Raw genomic sequence first — 25344 nt, forward strand, 5'->3', positions numbered from 1 at the left:
GCCGCCTGACTGCATGCTAACTTCTGCCTTCGGAAGTTCGAATGTGACTGTATCCTTGTCGTCTTGGATCTCGTCAAAGAGAACATCTCGCCTTTCAATCACCTGATGAGACACAGGGTCATACAGTCGAAAGCCCTTAGCCGCCACTGAATATCCAATCATGCGATATTCTCTGCCTTTTGGTTGAAGTTTACTCTTCCTTGGACCCTTGTCCAAAGCTACTGTAACGGAGCCAAAAACCTTTAGATGACCAACAAAAGGTTTCTTACCAGTCCACGCTTCCATAGGCGTCATACTGGTCAGCGCCTTGGTCGGTGATCGATTCCGTACATACACAGCTGCGTTGACTGCCTCAGCCCACAAGGATTCGCCTAATCCTGACTGGACCAGCATACATCTTGACATTTCCACCAGAGTGCGGTTTGCCCTCTCAGAAACGCCGTTTTACTGTGGGGTGTACGCCACTGTCAGCTGCCTCTCAATCCCATTAGTTTTCAGAAATTCATCAAACGATTTGTTGACAAATTCACCGCCATTGTCGCTCCGGATACATTTGAGACTTTTTCCCGTTTGCCGTTCAACCAGGGTTTTGAACTCGACGAACTTCTGGAAGACTTCATCCTTTGTCCGCAGGAAATACACAAATATACGCCTTGATTTGTCATCGATGAAGGTTAGAAAATACTTTGATCCAGCAAGCGACTGTGTGCCAAAGGGCCCGCACACATCTGCATGAACTAGTTCCAATATATCTTGAGCTCTACTGGTGGTTGCAACAGGAAATGGTTGCGCATGAATCTTGCTGACCATACATGTTTTGCAATTCATATTCGCCGGGAAAACCATATTTTCAATGCCGCGCACCATTCCTTTGCTGATCAAATCTTTCATACTACTGATGTTCAAGTGGCCGTACCGTTTATGCCACAGGGCACCATTAGCCTTAACCGCCGCAAAACAGTTGTTTTGTTTTCCTCGAAACATATACAAGTTTCCAACTCTGTTCGCCTTTACAATGCATTCGCCATTTTGGATAACTCGTGCATATTCTTGTCCAAAAGTGACGAAACATTTATTCTGTACAGCGCTGCTCACCGAGAAATAATTTCCATTCATTTCGGGCACATAGAGAACATTCTTTAACAGCAGCGTGCATATCTCTGTCTTCAGCTCTACTTCCCCTTTTCCTTCAGCTTTTAGGAAACCGGAGTCAGACAGACCAATCATTTCTGTGTGTTTCTCGAATATTTCTTTGTGAATAACTGTTTCTCACAACACATGTGGCTTGTGGCACCACTATCCAAACACCACATACTCTTTTTCAAATTATCTGCGTCCAACGCATTTAATAGACTGCACTGCTTGTTCTCCACTCTTGCTGCCCCTTCCACATTTGCGCTCTCCTTCTTACACTGAGCCTTCATATGCCCGCGCTCACCACACTTGAAACATATCATTGTATTGTTTCTCTTCTTTAGCGCTCTGTGCGCGGCCGGCTAATGTACTGCGGTATATGCCTTTGCGTATTCCTTTTGATCTTCTGTGTTTCCCTTTCGTTCGCCTTCTTCCTTCAGTTTTACGCATAGAACATCGAAAGTCGGCAGACTGTCGCGCGTCTCTATGGCGACAACGAAATTTTCGAATTGTTCTGGAAGGCTTGACAACAAAACAATTGAGCGCAGTTCATCATTTAGCTTGATTCCTACTGACCCAAGGCCATCAAGAATATCCACGATCTCATTAATGTAGCTTGAAATGCTTTGCCTTTGGTCCATGCGCTTGCTTAGCAATTTCTTGTACAGTTGAACCTTTCGTACAGGTCCACTTGGTTGATGAACACTCTTTAATTTGTTCCATGCTTCGGACGACTTACTGCAATTTTTAATGTATCCCAACTGTGAAGTTTTCACACTCAATGTGATCATGGCCAGCGCCTTTTCATCCTTGGCCTGCCAATTCACACCTTCGGGAACATTCGTTGGTAGCAGGTCACCAGATGCCACACTCCACAATTCAGCGTGCACCAACACAGACCGCATTTGAATACACCAGGAGTCATAATTTCCCTCCTCTAATTTGTCTATTTGATACATCCCGCTCATTGCTGATTATCGTTTAGTCTCTGAGTCACACCGATGTTAATAGTTCGTAACTAAAACAATCACTTTACTTTTAATTTACAAAATCCGATCCTGGGCCCATAACCTGTTGGACAGAATTTCGCTGCCGTTGCAAGGGAAGTTCTTGTACCGAAAAGTAAAAACGCAACCATTCATATGTAAGGTTTATTTGTGACTAATAAATGCTCTGCTCGCAGGCAGATAGAGACCGAACGAAAGAGAGAACAAAAAGGGAGATAAGAGAACGTCGCTTCGTTACGTCTCTCACTCATACATACGTCTACATACTCATATGTCTGTCAATACATGCGTGCATTGCTAGAGATGTTCATTCTTCAACAGAACATTTACCTCCGGCGGTGGGAAATTTATATCCCCTACCGAAAAACTTATCTCTGCTGACGAAATACGTCTCCCCGCTGGCGGAAAAGTTATTTCTAGTGGCGGGAAACTTATATCCCCTAACGGACAACTTATCTCTGCTGACAAAATACATCTCTCCGTTGGCGGAAAATTTATATCCGCTGCCGGAAAACTTTTCTCCGCTGACAGACATCTTATCTCCGCTGATAGATAATTTATCTCCGCTGACGATCTACGTTTCTCCGCTGGCAGAAAACTTATCTCCGCTGCTAGAACATTTACTTCCGGCGGCGAGGAATTTATATCTCCTGCCGGACATCTTATCTCTGCTGACAAAATACATCTCTCCGCTGGCGGAAAATTTATATCCGCTGGCGGAAAACTTTTCTCCGCTGACAAACATCTTATCTCCGCTGCCGGAAAACTTATCTCTGCTGACAAAATACGTCTCTCCGCTGGCGGAAAATGTACCTCCGGCGGCGGAAAATTTATATCCCCCGCCGGACAACTTATCTCTGCTGACAAAATACGTTTCTCCGCTGGCGGAAAGCTTATCTCCGGGGCGGGAAATTTATATCCGCTGGCGGAAAACTTTTCTCCGCTGACAGACATCTTATCGCCGCCGGCAGATAATTTATCTCCGCTGACGAACTACGATTCTCCGCTGGCAGAAAATGAATCTCCAGAGGGGGAATTTTATATCCCCTGCCGGACAACTTATCTCTGCTGACGAAATACGTCTCTGCGCTGGCGGAATACTTATTTTCGGTGGCGGGAAGCATATATCCGCTGGCGGACAACTTATCTCCGCTGGCGGACAATTTATTTTCGCTACGAAACTACGTTTCTCCGCTGACGAGCTTCGTTTCTCCGCTGACGAACTACGATTCTCCGCTGGCAGAAAACTTAGCTCCGGCGGCAGGAAATTTATATCCCATGCCGGACAACTTATCTCTGCTGACGAAATACGTCTCTCCGCTGGCGGAAAAGTTATTTCTAGTGGCGGGAAACTTATATCCCCTAACGGACAACTTATCTCTGCTGACAAAATACATCTCTCCGTTGGCGGAAAATTTATATCCGCTGGCGGAAAACTTTTCTCCGCTGACAGACATCTTATCGCCGCCGGCAGATAATTTATCTCCGCTGGCAGAAAATGAATCTCCAGAGGGGGAATTTTATATCCCCTGCCGGACATCTTATCTTTGCTGACAAAATACACTTCTCCGCTGGCGGAAAACTTATCTGCGGTGGCGGGAAATTTATATCCGCTGGCGAAAAACTTTTCTCCAGAGTGGGGAATTTATATTACCCGCCGGACAACTTATCTCCGCTGACTAACTACGTTTCTCCGCTGACAAAAAACTTATCTCCGGCGGCGGGAAATTTATATCCCATGCCGGACAACTTATTTCTGCTGACGAAATACGTCTCTCCGCTGGCGGAAAGCGTATTTCCGGGGTGGGAAATTTATATCCGCTGACAGACATCTTATCGCCGCCGGCAGATAATTTATCTCCGCTGACGAACTACGTTTCTCCGCTGGCAGAAAACTTATCTCCGCTGGCAGAACGTTTACTTCCGGCGGCGAGGAATTTATATCCCCTGCCGGACATCTTATCTCTGCTGACAAAATACGTCTCTCCGCTGGCGGAAAACTTATCTGCGGTGGCGGGAAATATATATCCGCTGGCGGAAAACTTTTCTCCGCTGACAGACATCTTATCGCCGCCGGCATATAATATATCTCCGCTGACGAACTACGTTTCTCCGCTGGCAGAAAACTTATCTCCGCTGGCAGAACATTTACTTCCGGCGGCGAGGAATTTATATCCCCTTCCGGACATCTTATCTCTGCTGACAAAATACGTCTCTCCGCTGGCGGAAAACTTATCTGCGGTGGCGGAAAATATATATCCGCTGGCGGAAAACTTTTCTCCACTGACAGACATCTTATCGCCGCCGGCATATAATTTATCTCCGCTGACGAACTACGTCTTTCCGCTGGCAGAAAACTTATCTCCGCTGGCAGAACATTTACCTCCGGTGGTTGGAAATTTATATCCCCCGCCGGACAACTTATCTCTGCTGACAAAATACGTCTCTCCGCTGGCAAAAAACTTATTTCCGGTGGCGGGAAATTTATATCCCCTACCGGAAAACTTATCTCTGCTGACGAAATACGTCTCTCCGCTGGTGGAAAAGTTATTTCCGGTGGCGGGAAATTTATATCCCCTACCGGAAAACTTATCTCTGCTGACGAAAAACGTCTCTCCGCTGGCGGAAAACTTATCTCCGCTGGCAGACAATTTATCTCTGCTGACGAACTACGATCCTCCGCCGGCAAAAAGCTTATCTCCGCTGGCAGAACATTTACTTCCCTACCGGACAACTTATCTCTTCTGACGAAATACGTCTCTCCGCTGGCGGACAGTTTATCCCCACTGACGAACTACGTTTCTCCGCTGACGAACTACGTTTCTCCGCTGGCAGAAAATGTATCTCCGCTGGCAGCAAATTTACCTCCGGCGGCGGGAAATTTACTTCCCCCGCCGGACAACTTATCTCTGCTGACAAAATACGTCTCTCCGCTGGCAAAAAGCTTATTTTCGGTGGCGGGAAATTTATATCCCCTACCGGACAACTTATCTCTGCTGACGAAATACGTCTCTCCGCTGGCAGAAAAGTTATTTCCAGTGGCGGGAAACTTATATCCCCTACCGGAAAACTTATTTCTGCTGACGAAATACGTCTCTCCGCTGGTAGAACATTTACCTCCGGCAGTGGGAAATTTATATCCGCTGCCGGACATCTTATCTCTGCTGACAAAATACATCTCTCCGTTGGCGGAAAATTTATATCCGCTGGCGGAAAACTTTTCTCCGCTGACAGACATCTTATCTCCGCTGATAGATAATTTATCTTTGCTGACGATCTACGTTTCTCCGCTGGCAGAAAACTTATCTCCGCTGCCAGAACATTTATTTCCGGCGGCGAGGAATTTATATCCCCTGCCGGACATCTTATCTCTGCTGACAAAATACATCTCTCCGCTGGCGGAAAATTTATATCTGCTGGCAGAAACCTTTTCTCCGCTGACAAACATCTTATCTCCGCTGCCGGACAACTTATCTCTGCTGACAAAATTCATCTCTCCGCTGGCGGAAAACTTATCTCCGGTGGCGGGAAACTTATCTCCGGCGGCGGGAAATTTATATGACAGACATCTTATTGCCGCCGGCAGATAATTTATCTCCGCTGACGAACTACGTTTCTCCGCTGGCAGAACATTTACTTCCGGCGGCGAGGAATTTATATCCCCTGCCGGACATCTTATCTCTGCTGACAAAATACGTCTCTCCGCTGGCGGAAAACTTATCTGCGGTGGCGGGAAATATATATCCGCTGGCGGAAAACTTTTCTCCGCTGACAGACATCTTATCTCCGCTGCCGGACAACTTATCTCTGCTGACAAAATACGTCTCTCCGCTGGCGGAAAACTTATCTCCGGTGGCGGGAAATTTATATCCGCTGCCGGAAAACTTTTCTCCGCTGACAGACATCTTATCTCCGCTGGCAGATAATTTATCTCCGCTGACGAACTACGATTCTCCGCTGGCAGAAAACTTATCTCCGCTGGCAGAACATTTACTTCCGGTGGCGAGGAATTGATATCCCCTGCCGGACATCTTACCTCTGCTGACAAAATACGTCTCTCCCCTGGCGGAAAACTTATCTGCGGTGGCGGGAAATATATATCCGCTGGCGGGAAATTTTTTTTATTTTTTTTATTTTTTGGCAGGTGGCCGAATTTCTTGGCGATCTGAGAAACAACGCAGCGTGGCACTTAGCAGCACGGAGGCAGAATACATGGCACTGTCGGCTGCGTGTAAGGAGTCCATATTCTTACGTCGCTTAATCATTGAAATTGGCTGTGGAGATGAAGCTACCTCAACTACCTTATATGGCGATAATCTGAGCGCACAAGAGCTGGCTAGGAACCCAGTGCATCACTCAAGGACCAATCATATTGATATTAGATATCACTTTGTACGACAGATTGTAGAAGAAGGTCAAGTTAAGTTAAAGTATGCTAGTACAACAGATATGATTGCAGATATCTTGACCAAGAATCTCCCTAAGAGAAAGCATGTCGAATTTACAAAATTGTTAAGTTTAAATTGAGTTAAATGGAATTTGTAAGCATGCACGCATTGAGGAAGGGTGTTGAAGAATGACCATCTCTAGCAATGCACGCATGTATTGACAGACATATGAGTATGTAGACGTATGTATGAGTGAGAGACGTAACGAAGCGACGTTCTCTTATCTCCCTTTTTGTTCTCCCTTTCGTTCGGTCTCTATCTGCCTGCGAGCAGAGCATTTATTAGTCACAAATAAACCTTACATATGAATGGTTGCGTTTTTACTTTTCGGTACAAGAACTTCCCTTGCAACGGCAGCGAAATTCTGTCCAACACAAAATACATATGTCCGCTGGTGGAAAATTTATATCCGCTGGCGGAGAACTTTTCCCCGCTGACTAACATCTTATATCCCCCGCCGGACAACATATCTCTGCTGACAAAAAACGTCTCTCCGCTGGCAAAAAACTTATTTCCGGTGGCAGGAAATTTATATCCCCTACCGGACAACTTATCTCTGCTGACAAAATACGTCTCTCCGCTGGCGGAAAACTTATCTCCGGTGGCGGGAAATTTATATCCGCTGCCGGAAAACTTTTCTCCGCTGACAGACATCTTATCTCCGCTGGCAGACAATTTATTCCCGCTGACGAACTACGATTCTCCGCCGGCAGAAAGCTTATTTCCGCTGGCAGAACATTTACTTCCGGCGGCGAGGAATTAATATCCCCTGCCGGACATCTTATCCCTGCTGACAAAATACATCTCTCCGCTGGCGGAAAACTTATCTCCGCTGACCGACATCATATCTCCGCTCCCGGACAACTTATCTCTGCTGACAAAATACATCTCTCCGCTGGCGGAAAACTTATCTCCGGTGGCGGGAAACTTATCTCCGGCGGCGGGAAATTTATATGACAGACATCTTATCGCCGCCGGCAGATAATTTATCTCCGCTGACGAATTACGTTTCTCCGCTGGCAGAAAACTTATCTTCGCTGGCAGAACATTTACTTCCGGCGGCGAGGAATTTATATCCCCTGCCGGACATCTTATCTCTGCTGACAAAATACGTCTCTCCGCTGGCGGAAAACTTATCTGCGGTGGCGGGAAATATATATCCGCTGGCGGAAAAAGTTTTCTCCGCTGACAGACATCTTATCTCCGCTGGCAGATAATTTATCTCCGCTGACGAACTACGATTCTCCGCTGGCAGAAAACTTATCTCCGCTGGCAGAACATTTACTTCCGGCGGCGAGGAATTTATATCCCCTGCCGGACATCTTATCTCTGCTGACAAAATACGTCTCTCCGCTGGCGGAAAACTTATCTGCGGTGGCGGGAAATATATATCCGCTGCCGGAAAACTTTTCTCCGCTGACAGACATCTTATTTCCGCTGGCAGATAATTTATCTCCGCTGACGAACTACGATTCTCCGCTGGCACAAAACTTATCTCCGCTGGCAGAACATTTAATTCCGTCGGCGAGGAATTGATATCCCCTGCCGGAACTTCTTATCTCTGCTGACAAAATACATCTCTCCGCTGGCGGAAAATTTATATCCGCTAGCGGAAAACTTTTCTCCGCTGACAAACATCTTATCTCCGCTGCCGGAAAACTTATTTCTGCTGACAAAATACGTCTCTCCGCTGGCGGAAAATTTAACTCCGGCGGCGGGAAATTTATAGCCCCCGCCGGACAACTTATCTTTGCTGGCAAAATACGTCTCTTCGCTGGCAAAAAACTTATTTCCGGTGGCAGGAAATTTATATCCCCTACCGGACACCTTATCTCTGCTGACGAAATACGTCTCTCCGCTGGTGGAAAAGTTATTTCCGGTGGCGGGAAATTTATATCCCCTACCGGAAAACTTATCTCTGCTGACGAAAAACGTCTCTCCGCTGGCGGAAAACTTATCTCCGCTGGCAGACAATTTATCTCCGCTGACGAACTACGATCCTCCGCCGGCAAAAAGCTTATCTCCGCTGGCAGAACATTTACTTCCCTACCGGACAACTTATCTCTTCTGACGAAATACGTCTCTCCGCTGGCGGACAGTTTATCCCCACTGACGAACTACGTTTCTCCGCTGACGAACTACGTTTCTCCGCTGGCAGAAAATGTATCTCCGCTGGCAGCAAATTTACCTCCGGCGGCGGGAAATTTACTTCCCCCGCCGGACAACTTATCTCTGCTGACAAAATACGTCTCTCCGCTGGCAAAAAGCTTATTTCCAGTGGCGGGAAACTTATATCCCCTACCGGAAAACTTATTTCTGCTGACGAAATACGTCTCTCCGCTGGTAGAACATTTACCTCCGGCAGTGGGAAATTTATATCCGCTGCCGGACATCTTATCTCTGCTGACAAAATACATCTCTCCGTTGGCGGAAAATTTATATCCGCTGGCGGAAAACTTTTCTCCGCTGACAGACATCTTATCTCCGCTGATAGATAATTTATCTTTGCTGACGATCTACGTTTCTCCGCTGGCAGAAAACTTATCTCCGCTGCCAGAACATTTATTTCCGGCGGCGAGGAACTTATATCCCCTGCCGGACATCTTATCTCTGCTGACAAAATACATCTCTCCGCTGGCGGAAAATTTATATCTGCTGGCGGAAATCTTTTCTCCGCTGACAAACATCTTATCTCCGCTGCCGGAAAACTTATCTCTGCTGACAAAATACATCTCTCCGCTGGCGGAAAATTTATATCCGCTGGCGGAAAACTTTTCCCCGCTGACAAACATCTTATATCCCCCGCCGGACAACTTATCTCTGCTGACAAAATACGTCTCTCCGCTGGCAAAAAACTTATTTCCGGTGGCAGGAAATTTATATCCCCTACCGGACAACTTATCTCTGCTGACAAAATACGTCTCTCCGCTGGCGGAAAACTTATCTCCGGTGGCGGGAAATTTATATCCGCTGCCGGAAAACTTTTCTCCGCTGACAGACATCTTATCTCCGCTGGCAGAAAATTTATCTCCGCTGACGAACTACGATTCTCCGCTGGCAGAAAACTTATCTCCGCTGGCAGAACATTTACTTCCGGCGGCGAGGAATTTATATCCCCTGCCGGACATCTTAACTCTGCTGACAAAATACGTCTCTCCGCTGGCGGAAAACTTATCTGCGGTGGCGGGAAATATATATCCGCTGGCGGAAAACTTTTCTCCGCTGACAGACATCTTATCTCCGCTGCCGGACAACTTATCTCTGCTGACAAAATACGTCTCTCCGCTGGCGGAAAACTTATCTCCGGTGGCGGGAAATTTATATCCGCTGCCGGAAAACTTTTCTCCGCTGACAGACATCTTATCTCCGCTGGCAGATAATTTATCTCCGCTGACGAACTACGATTCTCCGCTGGCAGAAAACTTATCTCCGCTGGCAGAACATTTACTTCCGGCGGCGAGGAATTTATATCCCCTGCCGGACATCTTAACTCTGCTGACAAAATACGTCTCTCCGCTGGCGGAAAACTTATCTGCGGTGGCGGGAAATATATATCCGCTGGCGGAAAACTTTTCTCCGCTGACAGACATCTTATCTCCGCTGCCGGACAACTTATCTCTGCTGACAAAATACGTCTCACCGCTGGCGGAAAACTTATCTCCGGTGGCGGGAAATTTATATCCGCTGCCGGAAAACTTTTCTCCGCTGACAGACATCTTATCTCCGCTGGCAGATAATTTATCTCCGCTGACGAACTACGATTCTCCGCTGGCAGAAAACTTATCTCCGCTGGCAGAACATTTACTTCCGGCGGCGAGGAATTTATATCCCCTGCCGGACATCTTATCTCTGCTGACAAAATACGTCTCTCCGCTGGCGGAAAACTTATCTGCGGTGGCGGGAAATATATATCCGCTGGCGGAAAACTTTTCTCCGCTGACAGACATCTTATCTCCGCTGCCGGACAACTTATCTCTGCTGACAAAATACGTCTCTCCGCTGGCGGAAAACTTATTTCCGGTGGCGGGAAATTTATATCCGCTGCCGGAAAACTTTTCTCCGCTGACAGACATCTTATCTCCGCTGGCAGATAATTTATCTCCTCTGACGAACTACGATTCTCCGCTGGCAGAAAACTTATCTCCGCTGGCAGAACATTTACTTCCGGCGGCGAGGAATTTATATCCCCTGCCGGACATCTTAACTCTGCTGACAAAATACGTCTCTCCGCTGGCGGAAAACTTATCTGCGGTGGCGGGAAATATATATCCGCTGGCGGAAAACTTTTCTCCGCTGACAGACATCTTATCTCCGCTGCCGGACAACTTATCTCTGCTGACAAAATACGTCTCTCCGCTGGCGGAAAACTTATCTCCGGTGGCGGGAAATTTATATCCGCTGCCGGAAAACTTTTCTCCGCTGACAGACATCTTATCTCCGCTGGCAGATAATTTATCTCCGCTGACGAACTACGATTCTCCGCTGGCAGAAAACTTATCTCCGCTGGCAGAACATTTACTTCCGGCGGCGAGGAATTTATATCCCCTGCCGGACATCTTATCTCTGCTGACAAAATACGTCTCTCCGCTGGCGGAATACTTATCTGCGGTGGCGGGAAATATATATCCGCTGGCGGAAAACTTTTCTCCGCTGACAGACATCTTATCTCCGCTGCCGGACAACTTATCTCTGCTGACAAAATACGTCTCTCCGCTGGCGGAAAACTTATTTCCGGTGGCGGGAAATTTATATCCGCTGCCGGAAAACTTTTCTCCGCTGACAGACATCTTATCTCCGCTGGCAGATAATTTATCTCCTCTGACGAACTACGATTCTCCGCTGGCAGAAAACTTATCTCCGCTGGCAGAACATTTACTTCCGGCGGCGAGGAATTTATATCCCCTGCCGGACATCTTAACTCTGCTGACAAAATACGTCTCTCCGCTGGCGGAAAACTTATCTGCGGTGGCGGGAAATATATATCCGCTGGCGGAAAACTTTTCTCCGCTGACAGACATCTTATCTCCGCTGCCGGACAACTTATCTCTGCTGACAAAATACGTCTCTCCGCTGGCGGAAAACTTATCTCCGGTGGCGGGAAATTTATATCCGCTGCCGGAAAACTTTTCTCCGCTGACAGACATCTTATCTCCGCTGGCAGATAATTTATCTCCGCTGACGAACTACGATTCTCCGCTGGCAGAAAACTTATCTCCGCTGGCAGAACATTTACTTCCGGCGGCGAGGAATTTATATCCCTGCCGGACATCTTATCTCTGCTGACAAAATACGTCTCTCCGCTGGCGGAAAACTTATCTGCGGTGGCGGGAAATATATATCCGCTGGCGGAAAACTTTTCTCCGCTGACAGACATCTTATCTCCGCTGCCGGACAACTTATCTCTGCTGACAAAATACGTGTCACCGCTGGCGGAAAACTTATCTCCGGTGGCGGGAAATTTATATCCGCTGCCGGAAAACTTTTCTCCGCTGACAGACATCTTATCTCCGCTGGCAGATAATTTATCTCCGCTGACGAACTACGATTCTCCGCTGGCAGAAAACTTATCTCCGCTGGCAGAACATTTACTTCCGGCGGCGAGGAATTTATATCCACTGCCGGACATCTTATCTCTGCTGACAAAATACGTCTCTCCGCTGGCGGAAAACTTATCTGCGGTGGCGGGAAATATATATCCGCTGGCGGAAAACTTTTCTCCGCTGACAGACATCTTATCTCCGCTGCCGGACAACTTATCTCTGCTGACAAAATACGTCTCTCCGCTGGCGGAAAACTTATCTCCGGTGGCGGGAAATTTATATCCGCTGCCGGAAAACTTTTCTCCGCTGACAGACATCTTATCTCCGCTGGCAGATAATTTATCTCCGCTGACGAACTACGATTCTCCGCTGGCAGAAAACTTATCTCCGCTGGCAGAACATTTACTTCCGGCGGCGAGGAATTTATATCCCCTGCCGGACATCTTAACTCTGCTGACAAAATACGTCTCTCCGCTGGCGGAAAACTTATCTGCGGTGGCGGGAAATATATATCCGCTGGCGGAAAACTTTTCTCCGCTGACAGACATCTTATCTCCGCTGCCGGACAACTTATCTCTGCTGACAAAATACGTCTCTCCGCTGGCGGAAAACTTATCTCCGGTGGCGGGAAATTTATATCCGCTGCCGGAAAACTTTTCTCCGCTGACAGACATCTTATCTCCGCTGGCAGATAATTTATCTCCGCTGACGAACTACGATTCTCCGCTGGCAGAAAACTTATCTCCGCTGGCAGAACATTTACTTCCGGCGGCGAGGAATTTATATCCCCTGCCGGACATCTTATCTCTGCTGACAAAATACGTCTCTCCGCTGGCGGAAAACTTATCTGCGGTGGCGGGAAATATATATCCGCTGGCGGAAAACTTATCTCCGCTGACCGACATCATATCTCCGCTGCCGGACAACTTATCTCTACTGACAAAATACGTCTCTCCGCTGGCGGAAAACTTATCTCCGGTGGCGGGAAATTTATATCCGCTGCCGGAAAACTTTTCTCCGCTGACAGACATCTTATCTCCGCTGGCAGACAATTTATTCCCGCTGACGAACTACGATTCTCCGCCGGCAGAAAGCTTATTTCCGCTGGCAGAACATTTACTTCCGGCGGTGAGGAATTAATATCCCCTGCCGGACATCTTATCCCTGCTGACAAAATACATCTCTCCGCTGGCGGAAAACTTATCTCCGCTGACCGACATCATATCTCCGCTGCCGGAAAACTTTTCTCCGCTGACAGACATCTTATCTCCGCTGGCAGATAAATTATCTCTGCTGACGAACTACGATTCTCCGCTGGCAGAAAACTTATCTCCGCTGGCAGAACATTTACTTCCGGCGGCGAGGAATTTATATCCCCTGCCGGACATCTTATCTCTGCTGACAAAATACGTCTCTCCGCTGGCGGAAAACTTATCTGCGGTGGCGGGAAATATATATCCGCTGGCGGAAAACTTTTCTCCGCTGACAGACATCTTATCTCCGCTGCCGGACAACTTATCTCTACTGACAAAATACGTCTCTCCGCTGGCGGAAAACTTATCTCCGGTGGCGGGAAATTTATATCCGCTGCCGGAAAACTTTTCTCCGCTGACAGACATCTTATCTCCGCTGGCAGATAATTTATCTCCGCTGACGAACTACGATTCTTCGCTGGCACAAAACTTATCTCCGCTGGCAGAACATTTAATTTCGGCGGCGAGGAATTGATATCCCCTGCCGGAACTTCTTATCTCTGCTGACAAAATACATCTCTCCGCTGGCGGAAAATTTATATCCGCTAGCGGAAAACTTTTCTCCGCTGACAAACATCTTATCTCCGCTGCCGGAAAACTTATCTCTGCTGACAAAATACGTCTCTCCGCTGGCGGAAAATTTAACTCCGGCGGCGGGAAATTTATAGCCCCCGCCGGACAACTTATCTCTGCTGACAAAATACGTCTCTTCGCTGGCAAAAAACTTATTTCCGGTGGCAGGAAATTTATATCCCCTGCCGGACAACTTATCTCTGCTGACGAAATACGTCTCTCCGCTGGCGGAAAAGTTATTTCCGGTGGCGGGAAATTTATATCCCCTACCGGACAACTTAGCTCTGCTGACGAAATACGTCTCTCCGCTGGCGGAAAACTTATCTCCGCTGGTAGAACATCTACCTCCGGCGGTGGGAAATTTATACCCGCTGCCGGACATCTTATCTCTGCTGACAAAATACATCTCTCCGTTGGCGGAAAATTTATATCCGCTGGCGGAAAACTTTTCTCCGCTGACAGACATCTTATCTCCGCTGATAGATAATTTATCTCCGCTGACGAACTGCGTTTCTCCGCTGGCAGAAAACTTTTCTCCGCTGCCAGAACATTTACTTCCGGCAGCGAGGAATTTATATCCCCTGCCGGACATCTTATCTCTGCTGACAAAATACATCTCTCCGCTGGCGGGAAATTTATATCCGCTGCCGGAAAACTTTTCTCCGCTGACAGACATCTTATCTCCGCTGCCGGAAAACTTATCTCTGCTGACAAAATACGTCTCTCCGCTGGCGGAAATCTTATCTCCGGTGGCGGGAAATTTATATCCGCTGCCGGAAAACTTATCTCCGCGGACAGACATCTTATCTCCGCTGGCAGACAATTTATCTCCGCTGACGAACTACGATTCTCCGCCGGCAGAAAGCTTATCTCCGCTGGCAGAACATTTACTTACGGCGGTGGGAATTTTATATCCGCTGCCGGACATCTTATCTCTGCTGACAAAATACATCTCTCCGTTGGCGGAAAATTTATATCCGCTGGCGGAAAACTTTTCTCCGCTGACAGACATCTTATCTCCGGTGCCGGACAACTTATCTCTGCTGACAAAATAAGTCTCTCCGCTGGCGGAAAACTTATCTGCGGTGGCAGGAAATATATATCCGCTGGCGGAAAACTTTTCTCCACTGACAGACATCTTATCTCCGCTGCCGGACAACTTATCTCTGCTGACAAAATACGTCTCTCCGCTGGCGGAAAACTTATCTCCGGTGGCGGGAAATTTATATCCGCTGCCCGAAATCTTTTCTCCGCTGACAGACATCTTATCTCCGCTGGCAGATAATTTATCTCCGCTGACGAACTACGATTCTCCGCTGGCAGAAAACTTATCTCCGCTGGCAGAACGTTTACTTCCGGTGGCGAGGAACTTATATCCTCTGCCGGACATCTTATCTCTGCTGACAAAATACATCTCTCCACTGGCGGGAAATTTATATCCGCTGGCGGAAAACTTTTCTCCGCTGACAAACATCTTATCTCCGCTGCCGGAAAACTTATCTCTGCTGACAAAATAAGTCTCTCCGCTGGCGGAAAACTTATCTCCGGTGGCGTGAAATTTATATCCGCTGGCGGAAAGCTTATATCCGGTGGTGGAAAACTTTTCTCCGCTGACAGACATCTTATCTCCGCTGCCAGACAACTTATCTCTGCTGACAAAATACGTCTCTCCGCTGGCGAAAAATTTACCTCCTGCGGCGGGAAATTTATATCCGCTGGCGGAAAACTTTTCTCCGCTGACAGTCATCTTATCGCCGCCGGAAGATAATTTATCTCTGCTGACTAATTACGTTTCTCCGCTGGCAGAAAACTTATCTCCAGAGGGGGAATTTTATATCCCCTGCAGGCCATCTTATCTCTGCTGACAAAATACACCTCTCCGCTGGCGGAAAACTTATCTGCTGTGGCGGGAAATTTATATCCGCTGCCGGAAAACTTTTCACCAGAGTGGGGAATTTATCTCCCCTGCCGGACAACTTATCTCCGCTGACTAACTACGTTTCACCGCTGGCAGAAAACTTATCTCCGGCGGCGAGAAATTTATATCCCATGCCGGACAACTTATCTCTGCTGACGAAATACGTCTCTCCGCTGGCGGAAAACTTATCTCCGGCGGCGGTAAATTTATATCCGGTGGCGGAAAATTTATATCCGCTGGCGGAAAACTTTTCTCGGCTGACAGACATCTTATCTCCGCTGGCAGATAATTTATCTCCGCTGACGAACTACGTTTCTCCGCTGGCAGAAAATGTATCGCCGCTGGCAGAAAATTTACCTCCGGCGGCGGGAAATTTATATTCCCCGCCGGACAACTTATCTCTGCTGACAAAATACGTCTCTCCGCTGTCAGAATACTTATTTCCGGTGGCGGGAAATTTATATCCCCTACCGGACAACTTATCTCTGCTGACGAAATACGTCGCTCCGCTGGCGGAAAGTTATTTCCAGTGGCGGGAAACTTATATCCCCTACCGGAAAACTTATCTCTGCTGACGAAATACGTCTCTCCGCTGGTAGAACATTTACCTCCGGCGGTGGGAAATTTATATCCGCTGCCGGACATCTTATCTCTGCTGACAAAATACATCTCTCCGTTGGCGGAAAATTTATATCCGCTGGCGGGAAACTTTTCTCCGCTGACAGACATCTTATCTCCGCTGCCGGAAAACTTATCTCTGCTGACAAAATACGTCTCTCCGCTGTCAGAATACTTATTTTCGGTGGCGGGAAATTTATATCCCCTACCGGACAACTTATCTCTGCTGACGAAATACGTCTCTCCGCTGGCGGAAAGTTATTTCCAGTGGCGGGAAATTTATATCCCCTACCGGACAACTTATCTCTGCTGACGAAATACGTCTCTCCGCTGGCGGAAAAGTTATTTCCGGTGGCGGGAAATTTATATCCCCTACCGGACAACTTATCTTTGCTGACGAAATACGTCTCTCCGCTGGCGGAAAACTTATCTCCGCTGGTAGAACATTTACCTCCGGCGACGGGAAATTTATATCCGCTGCCGGACATCTTACTCTGCTGACAAAGTACATCTCTCCGTTGGCGGAAAGTTTATATCCGCTGACATACATCTTATCTCCGCTCATAGATAATTTATCTCCGCTGACGAACTACGTTTCTCCGCTCGCAGAAAACTTTTCTCCGCTGCCAGAACATTTACTTCCGGCGGCGAGGAATTTATATCCCCTGCCGGACATCTTATCTCTGCTGACAAAATACATCTCTCCGCTGGCGGGAAATTTATCTCCGGTGGCGGGAAATTTATATCCGCTGCCGGAAAACTTTTCTCCGCTGACAGACATCTTATCTCCGCTGGCAGACAATTTATCTCCGCTGACGAACTACGATTCTCCGCCGGCAGAAAGCTTATCTCCGCTGGCAGAACATTTACTTCTGGCGGCGAGGAATTTATATCCCCTGCCGGACATCTTATCTCTGCTGACAAAATAAATCTCTCCGCTGGCGGAAAACTTATCTCCGGTGGCGGGAAATTTATATACGCTGCCGGAAAACTTTTCACCAGAGTGGGGAATTCATATCCCCTGCCGGACAACTTATCTCCGCTGACTAACTACGATCCTCCGCTGGCAGAAAACTTACCTCCGGCGGCGGGAAATTTATATCCCATGCCGGACAACTTATCTCTGCTGACGAAATACGTCTCTCCGCTGGCGGAAAACTTATCTCCGGCGGCGGTAAATTTATATCCGGTGGCGGAAAATTTATATCCGCTGGCGGAAAACTTTTCTCCGCTGACAAACATCTTATCTCCGCTGCCGGAAAACTTATCTCTGCTGACAAAATAAGTCTCTCCGCTGGCGGAAAACTTATCTCCGGTGGCGTGAAATTTATATCCGCTGGCGGAAAGCTTATATCCGGTGGTGGAAAACTTATCTCCGCTGACCGACATCATATCTCCGCTCCCGGACAACTTATCTCTGCTGTCAAAATACATCTCTCCGCTGGCGGAAAACTTATCTCCGGTGGCGGGAAATTTATATACGCTGCCGGAAAACTTTTCACCAGAGTGGGGAATTCATATCCCCTGCCGGACAACTTATCTCCGCTGACTAACTACGATCCTCCGCTGGCAGAAAACTTACCTCCGGCGGCGGGAAATTTATATCCCATGCCGGACAACTTGTCTCTGCTGACGAAATAAGTCTTTCCGCCGGCGGAAAGCTTATCTCCGGGGCGGGAAATTTATATCCGCTGGCGGAAAACTTTTCTCTGCTAACATACATCTTATTTTCGCTGATAGATAATTTATCTCCGCTGACCAACTACGTTTCTCCGCTGGCAGAAAACTTATCTCCGCTGCCAGAACATTTACTTCCGGAGAAGAGGAATTTATATCCCCTGCCGGACATCTTATCTCTGCTGACAAAATACACCTATCCGCTGGCGGGAAATTTATATCCGGTGGCGGGAAATTCATATCCGCTGGCGGAAAACTTTTCACCAGAGTGGGGAATTTATATCCCCTGCCGGACAACTTATCTCCGCTGACTAACTACGTTTCTCCGCTGGCAGAAAACTTATCTCCGGCGGCTGGAAATTTATATCCCATGCCGGACAACTTGTCTCTGCTGACGAAATAAGTCTTTCCGCTGGCGGAAAGCTTATCTCCGGGGCGGGAAATTTATATCCGCTGGCGGAAAACTTTTCTCTGCTAACATACATCTTATTTTCGCTGATAGATAATTTATCTCCGCTGACCAACTACGTTTCTCCGCTGGCAGAAAACTTATCTCCGCTGCCAGAACATTTACTTCCGGAGAAGAGGAATTTATATCCCCTGCCGGACATCTTATCTCTGCTGACAAAATACACCTATCCGCTGGCGGGAAATTTATATCCGGTGGCGGGAAATTCATATCCGCTGGCGGAAAACTTTTCACCAGAGTGGGGAATTTATATCCCCTGCCGGACAACTTATCTCCGCTGACTAACTACGTTTCTCCGCTGGCAGAAAACTTATCTCCGGCGGCTGGAAATTTATATCCCATGCCGGACAACTTATCTCTGCTGACAAAATACATCTCTTCGCTGGCGGAGAACTTTCCTCCGCTGACCGACATCATATCTCCGCTCCCGGACAACTTATCTCTGCTGACAAAATACATCTCTCCGCTGGCGGAAAACTTATCTCCGGTGGCGGGAAATTCATATCCGCTGCCGGAAAACTTTTCACCAGAGTGGGGAATTTATATCCCCTGCCGGACAACTTATCTCCGCTGACTAACTACGTTTCTCCGCTGGCAGAAAACTTATCTCCGGCGGCTGGAAATTTATATCCCATGCCGGACAACTTATCTCTGCTGACCAAATACGTCTCTCCGCTGGCGGAAAGCTTATCTCCGGGGCGGGAAATTTATATCCGCTGGCGGAAAACTTTTCTCCGCTGACAGACATCTTATTGCCGCTGGCAGATAATTTATCTCCGTTGACGAGCTACGATTCTCCGCCGGCAGAAAGCTTATCTCCGCTGGCAGAACATTTACTTCCGGCGGCGAGGAATTTATATCCCCTGCCGGACATCTTGTCTCTGCTGACAAAATATATCTCTCCGCTGGCGGAAAACTTTTCTCCGCTGACCGACATCATATCTCCGCTCCTGGATAACTTATCTCTGCTGTCAAAATACATCTCTCCGCTGGCGGAAAACTTATCTCCGGTGGCCGGAAATTTATATCCGCTGGCGGAAAACTTTTCTCCGCTGACAGGCATCTTATTGCCGCCGGCAGATAATTTATCTCCGCTGACTAACTACGATCCTCCGCTGGCAGAAAACTTACCTCCGGCGGCGGGAAATTTATATCCCATGCCGGACAACTTATCTCTGCTGACGAAATAAGTCTTTCCGCTGGCGGAAAGCTTATCTCCGGGGCGGGAAATTTATATCCGCTGGCGGAAAACTTTTCTCTGCTAACATACATCTTATCTCCGCTGATAGATAATTTATCTCCGCTGACCAACTACGTTTCTCCGCTGGCAGAAAACTTATCTCCGCTGCCAGAACATTTACTTCCGGAGAAGAGGAATTTATATCCCCTGCCGGACATCTTATCTCTGCTGACAAAATACACCTATCCGCTGGCGGGAAATTTATATCCGCTGGCGGAAAACTTTTCTCCGCTGGCAGACAATTTATCTCCGCTGACGAACTACGCTTCTCCGCTGGCAGAAAACTTATCTCCGCTGGTAGAACATTTACCTCCGGCGGTGGGAATTTTATATTCCGCTGCCGGACATCTTATCTCTGCTGACAAAATAAATCTCTCCGTTGGCGGAAAATTTATATCCGCTGGCGGAAAACTTTTCTCTGCTGACAAAATACATCTCTCCGTTGGCGGAAAATTTATATCCGCTGGCGGAAAACTTTTCTCTGCTGACAGACATCTTATCTCCGCTGATAGAACATTTACCTCCGGCGGTGGGAAATTTATATCCGCTGCCGGACATCTTATCTTTGCTGACAAAATACATCTCTCCGTTGGCGGAAAATTTATATCCGCTGGCGGAAAACTTTTTTCTGCTAACATACATCTTATCTCCGCTGATAGATAATTTATCTCCGCTGACGAACTACGTTTCTCCGCTGGCAGAAAACTTATCTCCGCTGCCAGAACATTTACTTCCGGAGGAGAGGAACTTATATCCCCTGCCGGACATCTTATCTCTGCTGACAAAATACACCTCTCCGCTGGCGGAAAACTTTTCTCCGCTGACAGATATCTTATCTCCGCTGCCGGATAACTTATCTCTGCTGACAAAATACGTCTCTCCGCTGGCGGAAAACTTATCTCCCGTGGCGGGAAATTTATATCCGCTGGCGGAAAACTTTTCTCCGCTGACAGACATTTTATCTCCGCTGGCAGATAATTTATCTCCGCTGACGAACTACGATTCTCCGCTGGCAGAAAACTTATCTCCGCTGGCAGAACATTTACTTCCGGCGGCGAGGAATTTATATCCCCTGCCGGACATCTTATCTCTGCTGACAAAATACATCTCTCCGCTGGCGGGAAATCTATATCCGCTGGCGGACAACTTATCTCCGCTGGCAGACAATTTATCTCAGCTGACGAACTAATCTTCTCCGCTGGCAAAAAACTTATCTCCGCTGGTAGAACATTTACCTCCGGCGGAGGGAAATTTATATTCCGCTGCCGGACATCTTATCTCTGCTGACAAAATACATCTCTCCGTTGGCGGAAAATTTATATCCGCTGGCGGAAAACTTTTCTCTGCTGACAAAATACATCTCTCCGTTGGCGGAAAACTTTTCTCCGCTGACAGACATTTTATCTCCGCTGGCAGATAATTTATCTCCGCTGACGAACTACGATTCTCCGCTGGCAGAAAACTTATCTCCGCTGGCAGAACATTTACTTCCGGCGGCGAGGAATTTATATCCCCTGCCGGACATCTTATCTCTGCTGACAAAATACATCTCTCCGCTGGCGGGAAATCTATATCCGCTGGCGGACAACTTATCTCCGCTGGCAGACAATTTATCTCAGCTGACGAACTAATCTTCTCCGCTGGCAGAAAACTTATCTCCGCTGGTAGAACATTTACCTCCGGCGGAGGGAAATTTATATTCCGCTGCCGGACATCTTATCTCTGCTGACAAAATACATCTCTCCGTTGGCGGAAAATTTATATCCGCTGGCGGAAAACTTTTCTCTGCTGACAAAATACATCTCTCCGTTGGCGGAAAATTTATATCCATTGGCGGAAAACTTTTCTCTGCTGACAGACATCTTATCTCCGCTGATAGAACATTTACCTCCGGCGGTGGGAAACTTATATCCGCTGCCGGACATCTTATCTCTGCTGACAAAATACATCTCTCCGTTGGCGGAAAATTTATATCCGCTGGCGGAAAACTTTTCTCTGCTAACATACATCTTATCTCCGCTGATAGATAATTTATCTCCGCTGACGAGCTATGTTTCTCCGCTGGCAGAAAACTTATCTCCGCTGACAGAACATTTACTTCCGGCGGCGAGGAATTTATATCCCCTGCCGGACATGTTATCTCTGCTGACAAAATACATCTCTTCGCTGGCGGAGAACTTTCCTCCGCTGACCGACATCATATCTCCGCTCCCGGACAACTTATCTCTGCTGACAAAATACATCTCTCCGCTGGCGGAAAACTTATCTCCGGTGGCGGGAAATTCATATCCGCTGCCGGAAAACTTTTCACCAGAGTGGGGAATTTATATCCCCTGCCGGACAACTTATCTCCGCTGACTAACTACGTTTCTCCGCTGGCAGAAAACTTATCTCCGGCGGCGGGAAATTTATATCCCATGCCGGACAACTTATCTCTGCTGACCAAATACGTCTCTCCGCTGGCGGAAAGCTTATCTCCGGGGCGGGAAATTTATATCCGCTGGCGGAAAACTTTTCTCCGCTGACAGACATCTTATTGCCGCTGGCAGATAATTTATCTCCGTTGACGAGCTACGATTCTCCGCCGGCAGAAAGCTTATCTCCGCTGGCAGAACATTTACTTCCGGCGGCGAGGAATTTATATCCCCTGCCGGACATCTTGTCTCTGCTGACAAAATATATCTCTCCGCTGGCGGAAAACTTTTCTCCGCTGACCGACATCATATCTCCGCTCCTGGATAACTTATCTCTGCTGTCAAAATACATCTCTCCGCTGGCGGAAAACTTATCTCCGGTGGCCGGAAATTTATATCCGCTGGCGGAAAACTTTTCTCCGCTGACAGGCATCTTATTGCCGCCGGCAGATAATTTATCTCCGCTGACGAACTACGTTTCTCCGCTGGCAGAAAACTTATCTCCAAAGGGGGAATTTTATATCCCCTGCCGGACAACTTATCTCTGCTGACGAAATACGTCTTTGCGCTGGCGGAATACTTATTTCCGGTGGCAGGAAGCCTATATCCGCTGGCGGAAAACTTTTCTTCGCTGACAGAAAACTTATCTCCGCTGGCAGAACATTTACTTCTGGCGGCGAGGAATTTATATCCCCTGCCGGACACTTTATCTCTTCTGTCAAAATACGTCTCTCTGCTGGCGGAAAACTTATCTTCGGTGGCGGGAAATTTATATCCGCTGGCGGAAAACTTTTCTTCGCTGACAGACATCTTATCTCCGCTGGCAGATAATTTATCTTTGCTGACAAAATACGTCTCTCCGCTGGCGTAAAGCTTATCTCCGGTGGCGGGAAATTGATATCCGCTGGCGGAAAACTTTTCTCCAGAGGGGGAAATTTATATCTCCCGCCGGACAACTTATCTCTGCTGACAAAATACGCCTCTCCGCTGGCGGAAAACTTATTTCCGGTGGCGGGATATCTATATCCCCCGCCGGACATCTTATCTCTGCTGACATAATACGTCTCTCCGCTGGCGGAAAACTTATTTTCAAATCCTAGTCAATGGTCGTATGGGTCCACGTTGGGTTCCGCGTGTGTGTAAAAGCCTAGAAAATGTATTTCGTCTGGTTCATCAAATATTTTATAACTACAGGGGCTAAAGGCTACACAGGGATTGGTGGACTAGTACTGATAGCCATCGGGTTGGTAGGGCCGGGCGAAGGTGCCTGGAGCAAAGGCGGAGGTCGCGGTGGCGGCGCTGGCATGCCCGGCGGGGCCCACGAGTTTGGCTGCATCATGCGCGGCGGCGGCGGAATGCCCAATGCCGGAGGTAGTGGTGGTTGTCCGCCCGCCATCGGGGGCAGTGGTGGTGGCGGTATTGTGGCTGGGAACGGTGTGGGCTGCGGCACTGGCGGCGGCGTTGCTATCATGCCCATATTGTTCTGCGAGACGGGGACCACGGGCGGTGGGGGCGCCATCATCGGTGGCGGCATCATCTGACCGGTCATCATGTTCTGCACGGGCGCATCGGCGAACAGCTGATGCGGACGATCGGCATGGGCAGAGGGATTCTGGGCGGCAAGCAGACGCTCGGCCGCAGAGCCGTGGCGTTCGCCCTTGTGGTCCTTCTTGAATGCATAAGAGACGGAAATGGGGCGATTGCAGAGATACTGTCCGTTCATGGCGTCCATGGCGGCGTCACTGGCCTCGAAGCTGGCAAAGTTGATGAAGGCGAAACTCTTGGACTTCCCCGTCTCCGGGTCGCGCATTATCTTGGGAGTCTGCAGGATCACGCCAAAGGCTGAGAATGTGTCGTAGAGCAGCTTTTCGTCCACCTCCACATCGAGATTGCCAATGAAGATGTTGGCGCCGACATCCAGGTTCTTCTGATGCGCCGACGCCTTGTTCACTCTAATGGGCTTGCCATAAAGCTTAATCATGTTCATAATCTTTATTGCATAGTCGGCATCTTCTTCGCTAGGGAACTCCAGGAATCCATAGCCCTGATGCATTTGTGTGACACGATCTTTGGGCATGTGTACGTTTACTACGGGTCCGGCCTGGACAAACAGCTCCCACAGCAGGGACTCGGACACCTTGTCGTCCAGACCGCCGGCGTAAATTGTGGCATCTTGACTACGTTCCGCAATGGGGCCTGCTGCCATTTTAGTACTATTTTATTTAATAAACACTTTATTTAAATGCAGATTTTTTTATTTGGCAAAATTTCAAGCTAGGGATGCAAGCTAAAGCTGGACAAACATCTCCGGTGGCGGTAAATTTATATACGCTGGCGGAAAAGTTTTCTCCGCTGACAGACATCTTATCTCCGCTGGCAGATAATTTATTTTTGCTGACAAAATACGTCTCTCCGCTGGCGGAAAACTTATCTCCGGTGGCGGGAAATTGATATCCGCTGGCGGAAAACTTTTCTCCAGAGGGTGAAATTTATATCTCCCGCCGGACAACTTATCTCTGCTGACAAAATACGACTCTCCGCTGGCGGAAAACTTATCTTCGGTGGCGGGAAATTTATATCCGCTGGCGGAAAACTTTTCTCCGCTGACAGACATCTTATCTCCGCTGGCAGATTATTTATCTTTGCTGACAAAATACGTCTCTCCGCTGGCGGAAAACTTATCTCCGGTGGCGGGAAATTGATATCCGCTGGCGGAAAACTTTTCTCCGCTGACAGACATCTTATCTCCGCTGGCAGATTATTTATCTTTGCTGACAAAATACGTCTCTCCGCTGGCGGAAAACATATCTGCGGTGGCGGGAAATTGATATCCTCAGGCGGAAAACTTTTCTCCAGAGGGGGAAATTTATATCTCCCGCCGGACAACTTATCTCTGCTGACAAAATACGTCTCTCCGCTGGCGGAAAACTTATTTCCTGTGTCGGGAAATATATATCCGCTGGCGGAAAACTTTTCTCCGATAATAGACATCTTATCTTCGCTGCCGGACAACTTATCTCTGCTGACAAATTACGTCTCTCCGCTGGCGGAAA

At 48.0% G+C, this 25344-nt stretch overlaps 1 protein-coding gene across 1 annotated transcript; it reads right to left on the reverse strand.

Annotated features, from left to right (window-relative positions):
* Window positions 1-23376: 23376 nt before the first annotated feature.
* LOC117189044 (splicing factor 3B subunit 4-like) lies at window positions 23377-24589 on the reverse strand. Its single transcript, XM_033393939.1, has one exon. It carries the CDS (start codon window positions 24495-24497, stop codon window positions 23496-23498), a length of 1002 nt encoding a protein of 333 aa, XP_033249830.1. The 5' UTR covers window positions 24498-24589; the 3' UTR covers window positions 23377-23495.
* Between the last annotated feature and the right edge of the window lie 755 nt (window positions 24590-25344).

This window comes from Drosophila miranda, chromosome 4, assembly GCF_003369915.1.
Source record: "Drosophila miranda strain MSH22 chromosome 4, D.miranda_PacBio2.1, whole genome shotgun sequence".
NCBI lineage: Eukaryota > Metazoa > Arthropoda > Insecta > Diptera > Drosophilidae > Drosophila > Drosophila miranda.